Source organism: Oculina patagonica, chromosome 12 (genome assembly GCF_052425735.1).
Source record: "Oculina patagonica isolate OP01 chromosome 12, crgOcupat, whole genome shotgun sequence".
In the NCBI taxonomy this organism is placed as follows: domain Eukaryota; kingdom Metazoa; phylum Cnidaria; class Anthozoa; order Scleractinia; family Oculinidae; genus Oculina; species Oculina patagonica.
In genome coordinates, this window is record NC_135769.1 from 5,671,450 (window position 1) to 5,689,661 (window position 18,212).

Genomic DNA, 18,212 nt, shown 5'->3' on the forward strand with positions numbered 1-18,212 from the left:
GGTGATTAAAATCAACCCATAAACCCCAAACTGTTTCCCTCTCCAGCCGTCCCCACCCAATAAATTGAAATTTCTCTTGCTGCAATCTTCAGCTACGAGCAATGTTCTATTCAATGAAAAAAATATGGAAATATTGGCAAAGAAGATTTCCGAGGATTCTTCTATTGTTGTTTGAAAGCCATACGACCGTTTCCGATCATTTTTGACATTTTCCGAAGATAAACGAAGTGTCCCGAAGAATGTTTAAAGATGTTTGAACTCCCTCACGAGTCAGAATATCTTGACAAACCAATTTTACACTGCGCTCGTAATATTATTAGCATCAAAACGTGGGAGGGTCAATTTTCGTTTCGGGGGCTGCAGCCCCCCTGCTATGCCGCCTATGAATTAACAGAATAAATCTGATTTTAATTGCTAACATTACATAGGAACAGGCACGCTTAAAACTGAAAATAATATGATTTTATTCTTTTGAAGTAAGCAGTCGTGGTGTTTGACCTTGTGAATAGATCACTCATCGGCATGGTGAGTAAATACAATACAGAAAACAGCTCTCTAAAGATCACAATGAAAACCAAGTGAACCAAACGTTCACAACAGCAAATACGTTTATTACGAATCAAATCTCTGCATCCTTTGTATAAAATCTTGAAATAAAAAGTTCACTGGCCACTGATGACTCCATAGAGCGTAAAATGGTCCAGGCTTGAATTAAGCTAACATGCTGAAAATAAAAGAATCAGACATTTCGAATTTTAGTCAAATTAATAATAGCTTAAAGAGGCTGCCTTTCAGGAATAGGATGTCCTGATCAAGCAGTTTCACCCTTCACATAAGAACCATTTTAGGCTAAAATTCTAAAACAGGTTCTTATTTTCAAAAAAGAAAAAAATAATCTTCTCAAAAATATAGAATTAAAAAATCTTCTCAAAAAAATATTTATAACACAGTCTGTACACATTATAGTTACAGCATAGTTACATAAAACTTGTCCTCCTTGAATATAATTATGTTGTTTTGTATACAAGATATTTATTGGGAATTATAGTAAAGGTTACAGTATAGGTTTGATTTTAACAGAATCAGATTTAAATAGTGTAGTATTTTGCTTACCGAAGCCTCCAAGAATACTGTTATTGGACATTAAAGACCAGATCATTTAAAAATTCTACTTTATTTCTTGAACAAAAGTTAAGAACCTAATTAAGAACCTAGTTAGCCTAATTTTACACTAAATACCATTTATATAAGAACCTGTTTAGGCTAACTTGAAAAAACCTAGGTTCTTATACGCGGGTTTTTACTGTACTGGTTAGGTGCATTATTATTTTTCTAATGGACACTTATACTGCAAGCTCGAGGTCCTGAGGCCCCGAGCGAACTATCAAAATCAGTAGAAACCAAAGGAGGGCATTCCAATTATTTTAGCAAAATTTGGTGGCGAATCTAATAAACGTAAAATATACACCTAGTTGCAATAATGTTGTCACATTAAAAAGATAAATATAAAAAAAGACAAATAGGAATTAATTAGCTCAATTAGAGCGGTTTTTACTTGAATATCGAAATTAATTCGCGTTTGCATTAATTTTGTATTACTGCGCTTGGTGATTGGTTTAAAACTCTCACGCCACTTTCTCAATCAATCAGAAATAAAACCAAAACTAATCGTGACTCGCTTGCGCACGTTTTCCCACGCTTCGTGCCGGCTACATGTATCTGCTTCGAGTTTTGATTGGTTCACTGGATTGTCTGTGTCCTTTGTTGTTGACTAAAGTGATTACTTTGGTTTGGGTTTTACGACACTCAATTGAAAAGTGCTTTATCATAACTGGTAGTATTTACAGGAGATTCACGAGACCATATCTGTACACATATTAATCGTGTTAGAAGATAAATTGTATTTTGAGGCCTTTGAGGCGTTTTTAAGGCCTTTTCTTCGGGCGAATTTCAAACATATCGTTTTAATGCCTAATTAATTCCTCTTTGTCTTTTTCAGTTTTGCTTTTTTCTATGACAACGTTATTGCAATTAGGTGTATATTGATTAAATAGGATTTTTATTGACAGTGTTTTTAAATCTGGCGATGGCTGCTCAAAGGATGGATATATCTATCCAATGAATAAACACTATCCAGTGTGTGTATGGTGTAAATATTTTTGTTAACAAAACTGGATAGCGATAAATTCCGTGGATAGCGTTATCCATCCTTTGAACAAACGGGCCTTGGGGGGCAAACTGAATGCCGGGAACAAAAAAATCCTGGAGGTTTACCTGCGCTGGCATATCCCGATTGAACAGGCAACTTCGTGGAAACGTATGCAAAAAAACAATCATTTATTTAAAGTGACCCTTACCTTTGTCGTCGTCGATCGCCGGCTTTGGTGATACCACTATCTTTCTTCCCTGCAGTCTATCAGGCAGTGGATCAAGTCTTCGGTAGCCTTCGTCAAGACCCGTAGTCAATCGACCAGCCAAGGTGACTCTTCGCTTGCCTCTAAAAGTTGCCTCGGTGCCTCCGAAGACATCAGTCGGATTAGAATAACTTCTTTCTCGCGAATTACTTCTATCTCGTCCCCACGGTCCCGCGTGAAGTCCTTTTGGAGAAAAGAAGGTAGAAGTAACAATGAGAAAAATTGATGATCCAATCTTATAAAGATTCTCTTCTGGCAGTCTACTTTGTTGAGAAATGTTGATAATTTCTACGGTTTCACTCATATGAGTCGTAAGCTAATTGTGAATGTAGTAAAATTCTTTCAGCTTACAGAAGAGTGCTAGGACCGCTAGTGGAGGAACAGAAGTTTACATTTAAATCTTTAACTTTTCGTGATACTATAAGATGAATTAAAGAATCACAAATTATCTCACATACTATATAATTTAATTTTTAATTCAGTTTTTTTAATATCTGTTTGTTTTCTTTTGCCGCTTGGTTTTACAACCGTGTGATTTAGATTTAAATTCTAGGAAAAGTAACGCAGCGGGAATCTTAGAAAACTCGAAAACTACAGGTAATTTTATTCCTTATTGGACGAAACTTTTCTTTATATTTTAACGACAAACCCTTGAATAGAAAAAAAGGTAAATTTACAACTTGCTCTTTCCTCTCATCTCAAAAAATTATCGCTGCATATCTCACCTACAAGGTCCAAGGCTGAAGGATTGTCTTCTGGATCATCAGGCATCGCACTTTCATGTGAGCGAGCAATGATTAAAATCTTGGGCTCGTCTGTATCGTAATGCAACTTAAATGCTCGGTAAGTCCTCGGTAGTACGCAGGGTCCTTCGTAAATTTCTCTGCTATCGAGATCCGTTACCTTGCCTTGGATAAGGACAGCCTTTTAGCAAAAAACAACAACAACAACAATAATAATGGTGAAGGGTGATAATATATAGCACTTCACATAACTAACAAACGCAAATAACGCAATAAAAAAGTTGGAACTAGTTTTCAACTCGAAGTAAAAACATGCCGCTAGCGCTAAGCGCGGGAAACCATGCAACTAGCGCCAAGCGCGGGAAAAAACGCAATCTGCCCTAAGCGCGGGAAAAGGTGCAACCGGCGCCAAGCGCGGGAAAAGAGGCAACCAGTACCAACCGCGGGAAAACAGGCAATCAGTACCAACCGCGGGAAAACTCGATTGGTTTAAAGTTTGGCTTTACTCCTCATTGGTTGAGAGGTGGCCATGCACTTCGTATTGATTGGTGTATAGAGCACTTCTTGAACAAATGAGAAAGAAGACAAGACAAGCCTATTTTCAACAGTTAAAGGGACCGTGTCACGGATTTTAGTCAAACTTAAGCATAGGAAATGACCATCAAATTTGTTTAAATGTATAAAATAACCTCTTAAAACAGTGAAGGAATATTTAAATAACACACCAAATGCAAAAGAAGGTACGGATGGCCAAAAGTGTCGAAGATTGAAACGGATTGCGATGTGGGCTTTTGAAATATGGTCCGTCGGAACAGTTTTCAAAATTAATCTTGTCTGCTTGTAACTTTAATTTATGACGCCCGGGAGACACATTTAGCTGCAAGGAAGCTATGGTTTTGTCATTTAGTATCAAAGAATTAATTTCTTTGCAAACATTTAGTTTCATAGCGAATATTTGGCAAAATTTAATAACATAAGATTAACTTAGCCGTGACATAGTCCCTTTAAAAGTTTGAAAACATAAACCTTTTATAGGCTCTCACATGCCGCTTTCATCAGGTTATTAGTCCTAGCAGCACTGTTGCCCTTGCTCTAAGCTCTAACATATCCCTTGCTCTGAGCCCTTATGTACTTCTTTCATTTGCTTATTAGTCCTGAATACAGGATCATTTTACATCAGAGCTAAAACGATTGGCCCTAACGATGTTCATTAGGGCCGATGTTCTAAGCTCTGATCTATCCCTTGTTTTAAGCTCTTATATACCTCTTTCATCTGTTCATTAGCCCTGAACACAGTATTAGGGCCCCTGGGAAGAGTGGCGATGAACGAGTGTTCGCACATGATGCGAATCTTGTCCTTTGTCCAGCTGTAGTAATTGGGTACCTCCAGGAGAAGCGGGACGGCTATTCTGACACCGCAAACTCTCCATAGACGGTCTACAAGTTCAGGATAGCGCCTCATCGCTTCTTTCATGTCATCTGCTGTGATATAATAGGCCTAAAAGGGAAATCCAACCGACAAGTCAGTGAGTTAAGAAAAGCGAGTGTTCTACATGTAGCATGGCTATTTAAAACTAAAGTCAACTTTTACTACCTCTGACAGGATTATTTGCTGAGTATCTGCATAAAGCAATTTATTATACAAGTTATTACCCTAACTATTCAGTGAGCAGTAAAATATAAATGAAAGTGTATTTTATAGTGGTCTAACCTGCGATCAGGCATGGTGGTCATACACTTAGCTTCGAGATAGGACAATTTTGTAATACCAAGCTCTTTTTTAGTTGCGTTTTCACAGTCCAGTTCTAACCCAATGTTAAAGTAGTAGATAAAATATGAGCGGGAGATCTGTATGGGCGTTTACAATGGCGAGCCGATCCATTGTAAACGGTCATACAGATCGGACGCGAATATTTTATTCTACTTGTGAAATGAAAACAATAAATTTAATGCAAAGTATTGTTATGCGATTCGGTAGACATCTGTATCAAAAGATAACGAATACTAATTAGCTGAGCAAGAGTTTGCATCAAAATTTAATTCTATTGTTTGATTTGTATTGGGGTTTACAGTTGTGGGAGGCGCGGTGGCCTAATGGTTAGCGCGCTCGGCTCCGAGTCGAACGGCCCGGGGTCGAGACCTGGCCGGGGCGCTGCGTTGTGTTCTTGGGCAAGACACTTTACTCTCACAGTGCCTCTCTTCACCCAGGTGTATAAATGGGTACCGGCGAACTTACTGCTGGGGGGTAACCCTGCGATGGACTAGCATCCCATCCAGGGGGGAGTAGCAATACTCCTAGTCGCTTAATGCTACAGAAACCGGGATAAGCTCCGGCTGTATGGGCCACTTAGGCTCGGACACAGACTTTATCTTTTTTTTTTACAGTTGTGTACATGTGATCTGAATACTGTGCTGGGATTGGCTTGCACCCTCATGAATAGTTAATGAATTTTACAATCAAGTTTAAAAATCGACTGAAGATGAATACCTGTACTGCCGACTCGCAGGTGCAGGAAGAGTTTCTCCTAGAGGAAGTAAGTAATCCCATCTCACCAATCATGTTACCAGCAGAAATGTAATCAGTAGTGACTATCATCTCTCCTACTTCCGGTTCCTCGCCATCCATGTAACTTTTTCTTGAAACTGATACGCCGATCATCTGCAACAACAAACAACACCTGAAAACGTCTAAACGATAAATGTTCAATTTCTGTCTTCGAGGATAGGTGGCTTACTATGGTTGGCTGCCGTTTAACTTCGGTTTGCATTAGCACCCACCTCCCAACACGCCTCCCCCACCCCCCGATGGGATGTCAGTCCATCACATGCAAGTCGGTCATGCATATTATCAGGTATTATCAAGTTGGTCTCTGAAAATTTGCCAACGCCTACTTGTTTATTATTGTACGGAAAGCGGCGCTGCGAGAGTGAGTGTCTGTAGCTATGTAATACAAGCTGAAATTTTTTATTCTTACGAAAATTGGTTTTGCAACTCAAACATGTTTCATCAACATACAGTACACGATCAACCAACGGTTATTGCTGAAGTGCTTTTATAGCTGTAAGTACCTTAACCATTCCTGAAACAATCAAGTATATTCCAGTCACTTCTTCGCCCTGCCTTGTTATAGTGTCCCCAACATCAAACAACTTGATACGTGCAGCAGAGGTTATAAAATCGACCGCCTCTGGTGGCATTCCCTCTAGCCACACCACATTGCGAAGCAACTCCATGGGTTTTTGGGGCGTAAGAGAGGCTGGAGCACTAAGTTGCCGCTTCATTTTTACTTCAACAATCTGTGTTTTGGACATAAATACTAGTTATAAAATGCTTTCGAGTGGTATTTATACCGTATACCGTGAATATCCCATAAGTTACTATGTTTTTCTTTGTATATAATCTCGATCGCCTAAAGGATCCAAAAGATACATCATCATCATCATCATCATCATCATCATCATCATCATTTATTAGTAATATTACAGTAGTACTAATAATGGTAAGACGACGAGACCCCCAAGAAACCGCCAGGCTTATAGGGGAGGCCACCTCAGTTATCAATTTGTTAGGAATTTAGTTGTTGATGAGCGGCTAGGTCTATTCAGACTCAATTCATTAAAAATTCAATCATTTTATTATTTTTTTTTAAAAAAATAGAAAAGCTAGTCGAGCCAGTAATCTATATTAAGAGAGAATTCCAAATTTTAGGATCCTGGTAACAGTGATGTGGTCGATTGACAGTAACAGCTCATTACTGAGAAAAGAAAAATACCCAGTGACTGCGAAGGGATGGGTATTATATCGGCATGACATTTTTATTATCTTTTGGAATGCAAGGGAGATCACGGGACAAGCCTAGAGAGTTAGGAGTGGCAGAACGTATCTCCGTTTTAGTATTTCATGAGCAAGGCGAGATGTTTTTTACCGATTCAAGTTTTCCTGCCTCAGCTTCATCTAGCAATCCGCCACCCTTGAGTTCGTGAATGACGTCGCGTGCGTTATTTAGAATGGTGCGAATTGCTTGCCGAGTTTTCACGGAGATTGCAATGCCAGGATGTTCACGTTGCAGCATACCTGTGGAAAAAAAAACACACAAGATGTTCTACATATCTTGACAAGAAACGGCAAGTGCAGATACAAAACAAAAATGAACTTTAGCACAGTTACCGAGGCTTTTAACAACATCCAAACGGTTCTTTTCAGATCTTTGCTTTAAATCCCTTGCGATCCTTTTGTCCACCACCATGTGATCAATCAGCTTGATAATTTCTTCTTCGGCAATGATATAGCCTTTTCCAACATCATAGCCAAAGCTTAACTGCCGGTTGATGATGTTGTTCACTGCGTCTATCAATTTTGGAAGGAGAGTCTACGGGAAAAATGTGGTAAATGGAGGCCATTATTTTTACCTTTTTACGCTAATTTTAAATTACAGTAGGAGAGAAATGTTTGTGATATAAACTGACTTAATCTCCTTCTAAAACTTATACTACAGAATGTTGTTGTTAACCCGTTCAAAATGTCTCAAATACTTTTCATCATTTTATTTAAAGATTCCACAATATTCGAAGGGGGTTTCCGATGGCTCAGTTCTCGGGTTGGACTCGTAAAACGATTAAAAAAAAATTATTTCTGCAATTTAACCTATGTTTACTCGACAACTAAAATCTGTTCGTGGGGAAAAGAAGACCATTTTAAATTTCATCTAACTAAATGGGTTTGTAAGAGTTAATAATTAAAGACCACTTTCCTTTGGTTCTCACTAAACCAACAGGTGGTCTGCAATGCTGTCTGCTACCTTTAAATTCAAAAAGTTTCATTAACCACCTGTCATTTGCCGCGATCGTCTAGTGGTTAGGACACTGCGTTGTGGCCGCAGTAACCCAGGTTCGAATCCTGGTCCCGGCAGAAATTTTTTCTTTCCTTTTTTTTTTCTTTTGGCATTATTATTGCATGATTTATTTTTTGTTGTTGTTTTTTCTTGTTCGTTTGTTTGTTTGTTTGTTTTTGTCTTTTATGGTATTTTATAGTTTACCGACTAATTTAGGAGTACAGTCAACTCTCTCTAAGACGGACACCGTCGGGACCGGCCCCAACTGTCCGTCTTATAGAAGAGTCCGCCTTATAGAGAGTCGAGGTAACGTGACACCAGAAATTTTGAGACGATAAAGCTAAATAGCTATGCTCAACGAATGCTCGTCTGTTTTAAGTCGCCTTCGTTAGCAAAACCTATGAAGTGGAACAAAAATAATATCAGAAATTCGACTCGTTTGTTCATTACAAACAGCAATACTGTAAGAAGAAAACTCCTTCTTTGCTGCCCATACGCAGAGAAGTAATACGTTAAAGCGAATTGTTTTTGGTAAGTTTGGTATTCAAAGGCGCTAAGCACTTACTATGCTATATGTCGATACCAAGTTTTGAAGTATTATTCACTAAAAAAAAAATATATTTTTGTGCGTGTCCTTTGGCAGTTTCAAAGTGTCCGTTGTCCGTCTTAAAGAGGTGTCCATCTTACAGAGAGTTTTGTTACAGTAAAATAACTGAAAAACGGCAGGGACCAGCACCAGGTGTCCGTCTTATGGAGGTGTCCGTCTTATAGAGGTGTCCGTTAAGAGAGAGTTGACTGTATAATGTTTGTTGATTGATTCAGTTGCTATTGACATGCATGCCACAGGCCGCCGTTGTTTTCGATTGGATGGTAGAAAGCCAAACGCTTAATTGGCTATTACCGTGATCCATCTCATAACCAATCTGGGCGAAATATCAGTAAAACTTGCTAATTTTATTTTGTTAGAAATAAGACCGGTAAACGATATTGTTTTTCGGCCGCGTTCGTCCGGCATAGTATAATTGACAATTATTCCACGAGCGCGCGCGGCTGTTTTCGTTGACACATGAGCTCATATACCATTGCCTGTTAACCAATCAAAACGCAGTAAATTGCTAGTTTTTAGTAATGGCTGATATTCAATGTGCGCTAAGCCAAACACAACTCTAAAACTACATTATCAAATGCTCCATTTATTTTCCCAATAAACTTTATTCGACGATAATCATAAGGGCGAAACGAGCAAAGCATCTATAGACGTTTAGCACATTCACGTACCTTGAAAAGCCTCAACAGACGACCCATTCTCAGTACTCTAAACACTTTGGCCACTCTAAGAATAGCTGGAGAGAAACTCCCTGTGGCCTTGTCGGCCGCCTGGTCAATCACGATATCAATAATGGACAAGGCAACTATAAACAGGTCAAGCAGGTTCCAGTAGTCCTTGAAGTAGTAGCGCCGGAACGCCAAAGCCTGTTGACATGTTGAAACATGTTTTGCAAACTTAAAAAATTTGTCGTTTTTCATTAAAGAGAATCAAGACAGATAGTTGCAATTATTTATGCCACAAGACAGCAGTTATCAGGCCTGAACTTTATAAATAGAACACATCACTGAGGTTAACCAAAGAAACTTATTTATGAACAACAGAAAATTAACAGACGGTAGAACAAAGAACCTCACAGACCTTCCATGTTGCTTCGGCGATATAAATAGTGCAGTACACATAATTGATTATGTTCAAGGTGTTCATATACGGGGCATCGTCGTCCGAGGCCAGCTCCAGGATTATTGGCACCATGTTGATCATGATCAGCGTATTAATAACCACATCAAAGACAACGTGTGCAGCCACATCGTACATAAAGGAAAGAATTTTGTTATTCGGTGGGGGTATGCGTTCCGTTGGTTTGGTCTGCTTTAGCTGTTCCAGTTTGTCTTTCTAAAGGGAAATAAAATAACAGCATCGCCTGTTAGTGTTAAAAAATGTATTTACATTCGGCGGAATTAAACTGTAAGTGGCAGTGACAGAGAATGTAAATAGTTTCTTATTGGTATGAACGCACATGAGCCGTTATGGCGTTAATTGACTCTATTGTTGTAACGTATATAAAGGCTGATGGTTGTAATGTATTCATCTCAGCTCTCAAACTTTTCAACTTTTATTTTATACACTTTTGTTATCTTTGTACTTTACTTTTAACCCCCAAAGGTTCATGTGCCTGCATTTGGTTGGGGAGCACGTTCCCATTTTTGCGACTGGGTTTTGGGGGTTTTCGTACCAGGCGGCGTATAGGTTTTAAGTCCGAGTAGTGTTTCAGTTTTGTACGTTTGAACAATGTACTTGATGAGGACGGCATTAAATACTCGGACTCACAGTTCGAGCTGCACAATCATTTCGTCTGTTTGATAGTAGTGAATATAAACAAGAACTGTTATTTTCTTTTTTACTTGCTATGGGTACTTGCAGGAAATGGTACATCCCACATCTTTTATTTTGTAGCTATAGAGGATCATAGGAGGGTTATTTTTCGTTATTTTTTAAGGATGCAAACTGAAAAGTTGTTGGTTTGTTGTTGTTTTTGTCGCGGCTGTTGCTCATTTTGTTGGCCATTTCTTAACCATACTAGTTTCAGTGCTGCTAAGTTTACTATTGTAGATTTTCAATTACAGCAAATGAAATCAAAGCTCGTTATAAGGTATTTTTTGGCGCTAAAAGACACATACGACTTTCTGCAGATAAGGTGGAACTCTCCAGTAAGGTTGCAAGTCATCCATCTCGATAAAACTGCAAACAAAAAGAAGGTCACTGTTAAAATAAAGAAACGTGATTGAAAAAGATCCTCTGTTTGTAGATCTAAGACGTGCTGAACCCCTTCTTTACTCTTTCCATAAAATGTGAAAAATCAGTTTGGGACAAGAAACACAATTTTTATAGTTTGGATTTAAGAAGTAAGATATCAAACATGAATGAGCGTAGTCTTAACAAACCCCCTTTCTTGGATAAATCTAAGAAACTTTTACACAAATTCTAAACGGAAGAAAAACCTTAGTAAGTTATAGTTAAAAGGGGGTTCTTATTTCCAAACTCGGAGCGCAAATAAAATTTAAAAGCGTGAAATATTTCGTCTGATATCATCCAGACTTAATTCATCAGTCAATGAGGTAGTTTTTTCAAGATGAATGTTAAGAAGTCATTTCAATGCCTCGGGGGAGTTAAAATTCTGTCATAAATTGGAGCTAATTCAAAACCATTGTGTCTATTTAACAAAGTTTTTCTGAGTTTTATCTCAATGGCCTCTTTTACCCGGCTTTGTATAAAGGTGTTGATTTCGGTAGCTAACACTTTTGTCTTGTTTGTGTCTACCGAGTTGCCCTCCAGTCGACAATGCTCGTGAATGACTGACGAATTCCTCGACTGATGTTATTTCATTCTGATTTCCAGTAAACGGGACGTTTCGCCAACGTACTCCTTGTTGCATTGCTCACATTGAAAATAAGTTAATTTTATAAAGCTAAGGCTCATAACCTTACATGCAAACCACTTTCCAAGCTTAGTCTTTTTCAAACAAACAAGTAACAACCACAACAACAGCTACTTTATCTAAATAGCTTCGTTTGTACCCCTCTTCCTCGTCCATTGCAGTATCGGCCAGGTTGATCAAAGCCTGCACAGCTTCGCGGGAAAGCATTCCATGTTCAAACTGCTTCCAGTAACTGACTTTGAGAGCTTTAATCAGACGCACTCTACCATCGTTGGTCATCTCGGCAAATTCTTTGGGCGAAGGTTCATTGGGAACGCTGCTTTCACAGTTAGGACAGGTGCTGAGGCGAACTAATAATGGCGTTTCTTCGTCATACTGGGAACAAGATTATCGAAAAAGACAAAATGTAATAAGTGGCATAATGGTTATTGCTACATTTGGATTGGATAAAGACGAGTGGATTTATAGCCAACCCTGGGTCACTGTGTTGTGTTCTTGGGAAAAATAAGTTATTATGTTCGGACAATGCTTCTCTTAGTCCAAAAGTATAAAAGGGTCAAGGTATCTGCGAATTTTGGGGAAACATGTGATGGACTAGCATCGCTTCCGGGGGGCGTAGCCGAACTCTTCAATCCACTTCGTGCACGGAAACCGGAATTAAAACCCCGTTTCTTGAGGCAATAGTCTCTAAAGTGGCTTTACGCACTTGTATCTCCTCCACTAACGTGATCGCGCTTACCTTTAAGCTTCTTTTCGGTAATCAGAAAAGCAGCAGAAAGGATCTTACCTCCCCTTCTACATCCATGTAAGGATTGTGCATCTCACAGTCTCGCTCAGCCATATCCCAGTCAGCGTCAGCAAGGAAGCGGTCAGCTTTCAGCATGGTAAGTGTGCGCTGATTGCTTTCTTGAACCTGCCTCACGGCATTAGCCATGGCGATTTTCTTGGCGTCAGATATATCACTCATTCCGAGTTTCTCCAGCAGCTTCTTCATAGTTGTGGCGTTAACAAGAAGAGTACACATTACAATGCCAGCCGTGTGCGCCAAAACCTAAAACAGATCAGCACCACACTCAGTCTTGTTCATAGCGGTTATAAATTCACGAAGAGAAAAGGCTTTTAGTCCAGGACAAACGTTACAACATTGGGAGCGGTATTTCAATCGACGCGACCACACAATGCAACATTACGAGTAAGATTACCAAAGCTTACAACTGTACGTGAACAAAACGGCTTAAGAAAAACAGCTGGAAGTTGTTTCACGAAATTTTACGTGATGTATTACAGATGGTAGACGCAAACTGAAGTTGTTACACGCAATGCCTCCAAAGTAGAAAGTGCTTCTATAAGTTTCTTCTATAACGCTCGCAATGTTACGAGACAAATTTAGGGCTGAATAAACGATGCAGTTTGCAATGTTTCGCCTTGTATCCAGAACTTTTTAGTAGCGACAAAACGCCAATACTGCAGTAAGAAACCTATCCACACCCAATACCTACCTTTCCTCCAATTAGAGGATGATCAATATACACCTGCAATGCTAGAGCCAGGCCTACGGCGCCTCTCAGTCCACCCCAGGCCGCTACTACAGCACTCTGCCATGAAAGGCCGTATCCAATCCGCATGAGAATGGGGCTGAATGTCATCATTACTAATCCCCTGAAAAAAATAATAAGCCTAGCATTGGCTTGACTGATGGTAGCCTTTTGACGGTAAAGTCTGGTTCAGTTTGTAATAATAAAACTAAAGGGAAAATCTCGTTGCGATATGTTTCACACAAACCTTATCACAGTTATACCAAAGTAATCCACCACCAGGAGAAATAAATCATACTCGTTCAAACTGTTGAGTGCCTTTTCCATGATCACGACACCAACCATAATGAAAATAAGTGTGTTGGCAAGGTACGCTAGCATCTCCCAGAACCTAAAATATCAACGATTTAAACTTTACTATTCAACATGAGTTAGCTGACACACTATATACACAAAACCGGCCGATGTCACGAAGTCAAGCCTCCCCTAATTAACATTCTATTTACGCACTTTTCGAAAGTGGGCACTCACTCGAAACTCCCATTGGTAAGCCCATCTTTCTAGGACCGCTTTAAAAGATCTACACTGGAAAAACCTGTCATACTAGCTGCCTTCACTGTTTCGTAAAACAGCGTAATAAACCTGAATCTTTTTTGCTAAAACGCTAGTTGCTTAAGGTGGCTTAATACAGTTTTGAGGGGGTGAGTGAGCCCAACCTTTAACTCTCTTTAAAAATATTCAGGAATGTTCTTTCTTTCTCTTATTACTGTTTTTTAAAGCATATAGCCATCATATGCGACATTTGACCAATAAAAATGCTAATAAACAATCAATAAAGAGCCAAAATGAATGGCCGAGTGCTAAGGAGGGGACTGGGCACTAGTTGTTTTGACAGCGTTTTTCTCAAAATCTACCCGTACGACCTCACCTCAAAATTTCAGAAATTACAAATTGGCTTTAATTAAACATTCATGCAAAATGAAATAAAAATCTGTAAGACAGAATTTGAGCTATTTTTTAAAGGGGCAAAATATCACATTTTCCTATTTTGCGAAAAATAGGAACCTGCATACGAAGCTAGATATTGCTATTTGATGACAGTACTTTTGGCATAGATGAACAAAGTTATTATGAACTTTGAAGGGCTAACGCTGCCCACGTCAGCTTTTTAAAATTCGCTACGGCGGCTAATTTACCTTTAACAACTTCCAGAGTAAGACTAACAAAAAGGGATTTGCATTCCTCTAAAATCCAGAGATGTAACGAACAAGTGCAATAAACATTGCAACCTAGCTGAGAAATAAATTTCGAAGAATAAACTATGCTAAATTACCTGTGCAAGAAGACCTCAACCTCTGGACTTATGCTTGTTTTCAGTGCGTTAATTTGTATTCCTAGCATAACCACAGCAATCACACCAGATATCCCTAACACCTCTTCTCCAATGTAGAATGTCAAGTAGGTACTAGCTAAGGTGATGGTAATTTCTACCATGGCGTCATTAAACACGTGTTGTAGCCAAAACACCGTAACCCTTCCAGCCACCAGACCGAAAAAGAAACCTCCAAGAGCTACACGTGGAAAGTACAATCCGATTTCTGTGGCTAAAATAGAAACACAGTAAGGATAAGAAGCTAGAGCATTTAACTCAGGGAAACAAATACTGCCACAGACCTCCCCAAACAGGTGGTTATGAACCACTAGATAAAGTGGGGTTATTTCTAGGATTGAGATTGGATCTCAGATTCATTTTCTAACTTTTAGATGGGAGAAGAATTTTATATATTCATTTCCTATCTTTTCCACCCACGGGTATATTACAAACTCACAAGTGACCAGCTCCCAGTTGGCTTGATAGCTCAGAGCTCTGCTGGATGCATTCTTATTCACAGTAGTTGCAGTAGTGTTTCACTCCTTTTACTAGCTGAATATTACAAGACTGAACCTTTTTCGTTTTTTTATTAGCAAAGCTAGACATTTGCAGTCTAGATGGAATGGGAGTTGTTAGGCCCCTGGCAAACCTCTCCCTGCAAAAATATATGAACGTATTTCCTAGATGAAACAATTTTTTAGACATGCTAATTAGTGTTTGGTGATCATTTTCTTTATTTCCATGGTCTTTATTTTTTATCATTTATGAGAAAAAGTTAACCGACCGATAAAATGTAGAGTTTTTTACCAGTCATTGATGAAAACGCCAGGTTAAAAAATATCTTGTACAACACAATCGCCATTCCATCGTTTAACAACGATTCACCCTCTATAATGGTGGAAAGCTGTTTGCTCGTTCCTGAAATCATAAATAAACTGAATTTAAATATGTTGAATTGTCATGAAATATAAATGCCATACATTAGATCCTGAAGATTGCAGATATGTGAAAGAAAGTTGTACATGAAAATTTTACAGTCTATATGGTTCAATCAATCAATCAATCAAGTCAATTAATCAGTCAGGCATCATATTTTTAGACATTCAAACAAAGCAGTGAATGAAATGATACAATTTCCATGATTCAACGTCAGGCCATGAGGGAAACTTAGCCAGAACTGAAGGAATTTGCAGATGTCCCCTTAACTTTATTATTTTTCTTCTAATCCCTTAAAAAATTAAGTCGGCAGACTAATCCTAGGGGTTCATTTGCTACTCTTCCTTATTTAGGATCTGTCTACTCCCCCACTCCCTGTCTCCCCAAGAACTTTGTTTGTTGGTGGGGAAAAGCAACTTTAAAGAGTGCACTCACTACCTTGCTCAATGGCACAACACAAATCCTATACTCAAACCTTCACTCTACTCTTTAATCTACTACTTAGCTTTACTCTAAGTACCTTTAGTTTACTTTACTGTCTTAATAAGTAAGCAATAGTTAAGACTAGACCCACTTACCCAGATCATTCAGCAAGGCAACTACAGCCACAGGATCTGTAGCACTGACTATCGATCCAAACAGCAAGGCCTCAAACCAGGTCCACTGGTAATCAACAAACACCATCTTGGCCATAACACCAGAGAGAGCTGTCGCTACAGCTAAACCAAACACGGCAAGCAAGACAACCTGCCAGAACATCTTGTAAAAGATGTGAACATCCATGGCAAAGGCTGATTCAAACAGCAGAACTGGTAGGAAGGTGGTCAGTATAAGGTGAGGGTCCTGGCTTGCCATGGTTGTGTACCTTAAAAAAATAAAAAGAATGTTTGATTACCTTAAAACGTTTGATAACAATAAAGCCAAGGCAAACGAAAGCAATAAGAGGGGGGAACAGATTTCTTTATCAATTTTAAAAGAGTGAGGAAGAAAACAAAAATTCCATGACTTTTTAATGCCTTTTACAGACCAGAAAACAATCTTCGCTTATATAGACTACAATAAAACTGATAAAATAAACGTTACCAATTTACGCTGTTAATTTTGCATCGATTTCTCTTGCAGAAAAAAGCTTTTTGGGCCATAACTAAGTCAGTATTTATCAACAACACTTGCTATAAAAACCTGCAGCAATTTAAAAATAAAATTCCCAGACTTCAATTTTCTAAAAACTTAAAAAAAATTGCATTTTCCAGACAAAGTACTATAAATGCTCTGAATTTTCACTGACCTTGAAACTGACTCACTTAATTTGTTTGAAATAGAAAGAAATCGATCGATTTGAAACTTAAAACTTAATCCCCTGTTGAACGTCATAAACATGCTAAACGATCGATCAGACATGGTCGTTTACGCAAAATAGTGGATGAAAATTTTTGAACTAGGGGCGGCTTATATTTAACGATCAGACATTTCATCCATCGTTTTCTCGGGGCTTAAGAGAAAATTACACGTTTCTGTAAGTGTTTTTTTGAGCTTATGTCCTTAATAGCAATGAAAGATAGTGTTTGGTGTCATCGCGTTTCTCGTTCAAACAGCAGCATAATTTTCAACTTACTTTTGCAGTTCTGGGAGCGCGCCAGATATTGCTCCAAAACAAAGTCCAAGAACAATTAAAACGACCGTATAAGGAATAGGCCATCCTTTCATCAACTGCCGAACAATAGCTGAAAAAGAAATGGCATAAAAGCGAAGTAAACTTTGGTATAAAGGAAATACAAACTTATTTAGTGATAAACATAAAGAGTTACCTCGCAAAACGAAATACATTGAAGCTTACCTCCAATAGTACATGACATGAAGATAAACAAGATTGGATAAGGGTGGCTGTCATGAACCTCATGGGATTCATGTGGATTTCCCGTCGAGATGATCGTCAAATTGGTCGATGAATTGTCCATTTTAAAATCTTTTACCTTTTAAAACTTAACTCAAAATGCGAGTTTATACCTCATCGACTCCAGCCAACTTCCAGGTCACCTAGATGATGCCGTAATTAAACAATGTTCAACATATTTCCAACACAGCCTCAACTCATTAAATTCTTTGTTGCCGACGTTTTTAACATTGTGAAAAGAAAAAAAGCGAAATAAAGCGAGAGAATGCTTTTAAAAAGTTGATTTTCGTGTCAATGAAAACTATTTTATGAAGAAGCTGACGAAACCCGCGAGGCCGTGTCGCAATTTTCGCGGGCTTTTTGAAAATCCGCTGACCAACTTGCGCACAATGCGAGGTTTCATTTACACATTACACAGCGGTCAAACGCAGCGCGCGTACGTAGTTCCTGTGCAATTCCCGCCAAAATTTTCCATACAACTTTAAAGCCAAAAGTTAACGCCATCCCTGGACAGTTAAGGTTTATACACTGCTTATGGATTGGAAATTTGATAATTTATCTCCACTGAGTGTCCCAGCTTGAAATGTTCTTTCACCGTACTATTTCTTTAACAATTTCTTACAAAAGTTTACCCAAACGAAAATTTGTGGCGGCGAAGACCAGATGTGACGTCAATTTTTGCGTTTGACCGCTGTGTGGGTTTCATTTCAAATGCAGTTGAAAATGGTCGAGGAATGCGATGTAGTGAGTTTATACAAGTCAGGCCCTTAAGGTTGGGGGGGGGGGGGGTTCGAGGGGTTCAAACGGACCCCCTAAAATGTTTGAAGTCGGCATTTTTGGAGGGATGAAAAGATAAACCGGTCGATTACACGGACGACTACCTTCCTTGCCCGGGTTTATATAATATCGGAGGAAGCCGCAACATTTTGGCACTATAATGAGAAGTTCTAATCTTTTGGATTGGTTAATTGATGTTCGTCTTGCTTTCCATCCTTGTTGTG

At 38.8% G+C, this 18,212-nt stretch overlaps 1 protein-coding gene and 1 non-coding gene across 2 annotated transcripts; one reads left to right on the plus strand and one right to left on the minus strand.

Annotated features, from left to right (window-relative positions):
- Positions 1-444: 444 nt before the first annotated feature.
- LOC144631707 (sperm-specific sodium:proton exchanger-like) lies at positions 445-17,524 on the minus strand. Its single transcript, XM_078490222.1, has 20 exons — positions 17,155-17,524; positions 16,933-17,041; positions 15,896-16,182; positions 15,189-15,299; positions 14,343-14,613; positions 13,257-13,400; positions 12,974-13,133; positions 12,262-12,525; positions 11,614-11,849; positions 10,717-10,777; positions 9,677-9,931; positions 9,268-9,462; positions 7,326-7,527; positions 7,084-7,232; positions 6,227-6,454; positions 5,646-5,816; positions 4,422-4,655; positions 3,140-3,338; positions 2,358-2,597; positions 445-724 (listed from the first exon to the last, which is right to left on the minus strand). The coding sequence occupies exons 1-20, from the start codon at positions 17,273-17,275 to the stop codon at positions 717-719; spliced, it is 3,645 nt and encodes a 1,214-aa protein (XP_078346348.1). The 5' UTR covers positions 17,276-17,524; the 3' UTR covers positions 445-716.
- Trnah-gug (transfer RNA histidin (anticodon GUG)) lies at positions 7,995-8,066 on the plus strand. Its single transcript has one exon. It is a non-coding gene; the product is annotated as a tRNA-His (tRNA).
- Positions 17,525-18,212: the final 688 nt, after the last annotated feature.

Bases quoted from the DNA above. Each gene is read 5' to 3' on its own strand.
- LOC144631707 (XM_078490222.1), bottom strand. From the start codon at position 17,275: ATGGACAATTCATCGACCAATTTGACGATCATCTCGACGGGAAATCCA. The intron at 16,183-16,932 runs GTAAGTTGAAAA...TATTTTTTTAAG, and splicing joins GCGCTCCCAGAACTGCAAAA to GTACACAACCATGGCAAGCC. The intron at 4,656-5,645 runs GTATTCATCTTC...TTTCCCTTTTAG, and splicing joins CCTGCGAGTCGGCAGTACAG to GCCTATTATATCACAGCAGA.